This window comes from Aplysia californica, unplaced genomic scaffold (genome assembly GCF_000002075.1).
Source record: "Aplysia californica isolate F4 #8 unplaced genomic scaffold, AplCal3.0 scaffold00160, whole genome shotgun sequence".
NCBI classification, from domain to species: domain Eukaryota; kingdom Metazoa; phylum Mollusca; class Gastropoda; order Aplysiida; family Aplysiidae; genus Aplysia; species Aplysia californica.
The window spans coordinates 692,584-696,215 of NW_004797430.1; the positions used below are offsets into that span (position 1 = coordinate 692,584).

Below are 3,632 nucleotides of genomic sequence, written 5' to 3' on the forward strand. Positions count from 1 at the left end.
GGTGGTCTCAACGTAGACTCTGGTTTTCCGGTCTTCGCGTTTAGCACTCGTGCTGAACAAAACAATTTGATGTGGTGACGTCATATTATATAAACAACGTCATACTTCGGCGACCTACAATGGCGTTATACCATCAAAACAAAGGATCATTTAAAATAATAACAGCGTCACCCATGTAGATTGTTTAGCCAGTGTAAGTAAGAGCCGCTTTTGAAACGTTTTTAAAAACGTTTATATCAATGTGTGAAACTTTTAAAAATTTGATAATGCAAAGCATAAAAGTTGTCAATTCCTAGCTTTCACTTTCAATGCCATGCTAAAGGTAGAGGGAAGTACCTACTCACCCCCCCCCCCTTTCCACCTTTATTCTTCTAAATACTCTACGCAATTTAAGTGACACCGGAAGAGCATTCCCGAAATGAAATTCGCCAAGTGCCTCTGGAAAATCTCTCTGAATGTTAGTTTAAATGATCGTAACAATGTTACTGTTACACTTTTATCATAAGTCACTTATTAAATAAGGCTTATTGACATAATTCAGATCGTTTATGATGAGACAGGCTGCTTCAACCTGCCTGTCAGTGTCAAGGCCAACTAGACGAAGGATACACAGCATCCCAATACATGTAATAATAGTCGCAGAAAAAGAAGACACTCAAATCGATTTCCCCATTAGAAATCATGGATTGAATTTTACATCTTTTACGTGCAAAGACTGAAGTTGTCTTTAAGCCATTCCTAAAAGGGGTGGGGGGGGGGGATATAAGGCTAACGTATTCTTTTGGACAGTAGAATTATAAAAGGGCTGATTATCAATGCCATGCTCATACTGTGCCGCAACAACACAGGGGGAACTGCTGATTTTTCTTTCCTCATCCTTATTATCGTCATTTTTCCTCTAGGCCTACTGCTTTTGTATGTTTGTCTCTCTAATGTTAACTGCTATTTCCTGGGTGCCTTGATACTGACTTCGTGCTGTTGAGGCTAGAGAGGTGAGCACAGTAAGCCTGATTCCCCGTTTGGACTTCTCTGTTGACATTCGCCCTCGGCGCTTATATGACCTTATGCAGTTGCGAGCACCGGAAAACATTACTAAAAATAACCCCCCCCCCCAAAAAAAAAAACCCAACAACAACAACACAAAAAACAAACAAACAAACAAACCAGCAAACAAAAACAACAGTCTTTCTTCTGCACTATTAAGAACTTTTAAAAAAATGTGTGTATTCTTTCAGTGATGATCTGTGACTAGATCTAGATTGAATTATTAGATTGTTATCTGCTAGCTATAATTACATCACTGACGTGGGAGGATGGGGCATTCTTGCCTTATTTATTTATAGCAGTGACCAGGGTAAATCCAATTATTCTAGCTGCTTAAAAAAGGTAAAGAGAACGAAATTATCACATTAGATCGAGATACAATATCGAAGGCAGTACATGTACTGCTTCGACAGTTGAACATCAATAAATTTCTAGAGATGTCAGTTACTTCTCCTATTTGGCTATTTGGCTGGGACAACGTTTGTTATTGTTGTTGTTGTTGTTGCTGCTGCTGCTGCTGCTGCTGCTGCTGCTGCTGTTGCTGTTGCTGTTGCTGCTGCAGCTGGTAGTGCATTTTTAAAACTGTTGTTGTTGAGTTGATTGTGATTGTTATTGCACATATTGTTTTGTTGCTTGTTTTTTCTTCAAGATAAGACACAATAAGAAAACGTGATCATTGTGTGCTTTCAAGAATAACAATTTTTTTTTTCAGAAAGCTAACGACCTTGATCTAAATTAAATTTCCCTTCTTTGTTCTATATTCACAGAATATCCAATTAGCCTCAAGGAAGGGGTCATAGGTAAGCTCCCAGGTGTAAGGGTTTATTCATTGAAAAGTATTATATACACCATCATGTATATTAGTTGTAAGCACTGCTCCTTAGATGGTTGCGTCTCTGCAGTATGTGACAACAATAAAATGTATGTGACGTGATGATGGCACTCAATATTATAACTAAGCCTGTGCATACCAAAAAGTATAGTACACCCATCATACTATTTTAAAATGTTAGTTCAATCGTGGTAATATCACGAACTAATAAACGTAAAATAAAAGCCCCTTGGCTGTGTGTGAGCGCGCGTTTTTATTACGTGTATATTTTTTTAAAAAGGGGAGTGAGGAAGGAAAAAGGGTTATTTGGGTGTGTGTGTGTGTGTATGGGGGGTCCTCAAAGTTCAAACTTTCTCATCCTTCTGTTACTTCTGTTTGTTTCTGACTGTCTGCCCTGAGGGCACGGCTGTCCTTATAGGCCGATAAGGTTTTCCAAAAGTCTGGAAGTCTTCCAAGTGGTAGAAGAAAAATTGAAAGCATAGAATACAGATCTTGCTAGAGTGAAGCATGAAGTTGGACGGAAATAACCCCCCCCCCCTTTCAAAGTAAAACACACACACACACACACACACACACACACACACACACACACACACACACACACACACACACACACAAACACTTCGCCTGGGGAAATTGAGGTCACGTCAAAGATCGTGTAATTTCTCGGGTCTTGAGGAACAAAGGTCAAATTCTATCACATGTCGTCGGTTTTTTAAATCAAAATTTGACCAGGTGTAGGAATACATTTTCGAAATTATCCATTTCAAGATGTGTTCGAAAAAATTAGCCTGACTGAGCTGGCCACAATTCGGGAAACTTGAAAGAAGAAATAAAAAATGTATTATGGTCGCCGTAAAGCTAACTACACGGACGAAAGCAATACAGTCCAGATTACTTAAAATTCCTACCCGCACTGGACTAAAGACAACTCCCTTCTAGGCGCGAACGCGGGACTTGGGTCTGAACACTAGCAGCAGGTGAGATAAGAATGAAAATAGATCCGCGCGTGTGACGGAAGGACAGGTACGGACTCAGATCTGTCTGAAAGCGTAGTTATACGGACATCTACGTGTAAACTGGAATAGGAGACGGCCTTGCTATGGTGGTAGCCCAAAACTCCGAAGGATGACACAGTGATTACCAGCCGAAGAAACTCTATCTTTTAATAGTTTTGGATGTTTCTGTGGGTTTGGTTTGTTGGAGTTTTTGTGGAAAGGGAAGAGGCGGTTTGCGGTGGGGTTAGGGGGTGGGGGTGGGAGAGAGGGCCTTTCAGATAGTTCAAATTTGTAATGCCTCCATCCCCGCCCCCACCTCCGCCTTGCCACACGCACACACACATTATAGTTTATTGAGAAATACTAATGCGTTTTATCATCAACTTACTCTTGTGACAGAAAGAATGAACACAACTAATGTTTAGATCTAGCCCATTTTTTAAACCCAGAAACCCTTTTTTACCCAGAATAATAATTATGCTGAACGCGAACTCTCTCTTTCACTAGGCGGTGGCCCTGGAGGCAGAGAGACCGACGTTAGCCTTGAGTACGAGGAGGAGATTGTGAAGGATAAAGGTGGAGTCGGCCCCGAGCGAGGGTTCTTTCAGGGGAACAGTCCCAAAGGCGCAAAGGTTGGATCTGCTATCAAGTCGAAGAGCACTGTTCTCTATTTTGTAGTTTTGACTTTTGTCTTTGCGATCATGGGAAGAGAGAGAGAGAGAGAGAGAGAGAGAGAGAGAGAGAGAGAGAGAGAGAGA

The 3,632-nt window shown here is 40.9% G+C and overlaps 1 protein-coding gene across 1 annotated transcript in view; it reads left to right on the forward strand.

Annotated features, from left to right (window-relative positions):
* LOC101857332 overlaps nucleotides 1-3,632 on the forward strand; it is a gene marked incomplete in the record, with an annotated part of 37,426 nt that overhangs the window by 8,163 nt on the left and 25,631 nt on the right. The window contains 2 exon segments of the mRNA XM_005097660.2: nucleotides 1,812-1,844; nucleotides 3,382-3,506. Of these exon segments, the coding sequence (XP_005097717.2) occupies nucleotides 1,812-1,844; nucleotides 3,382-3,506 (158 nt within the window).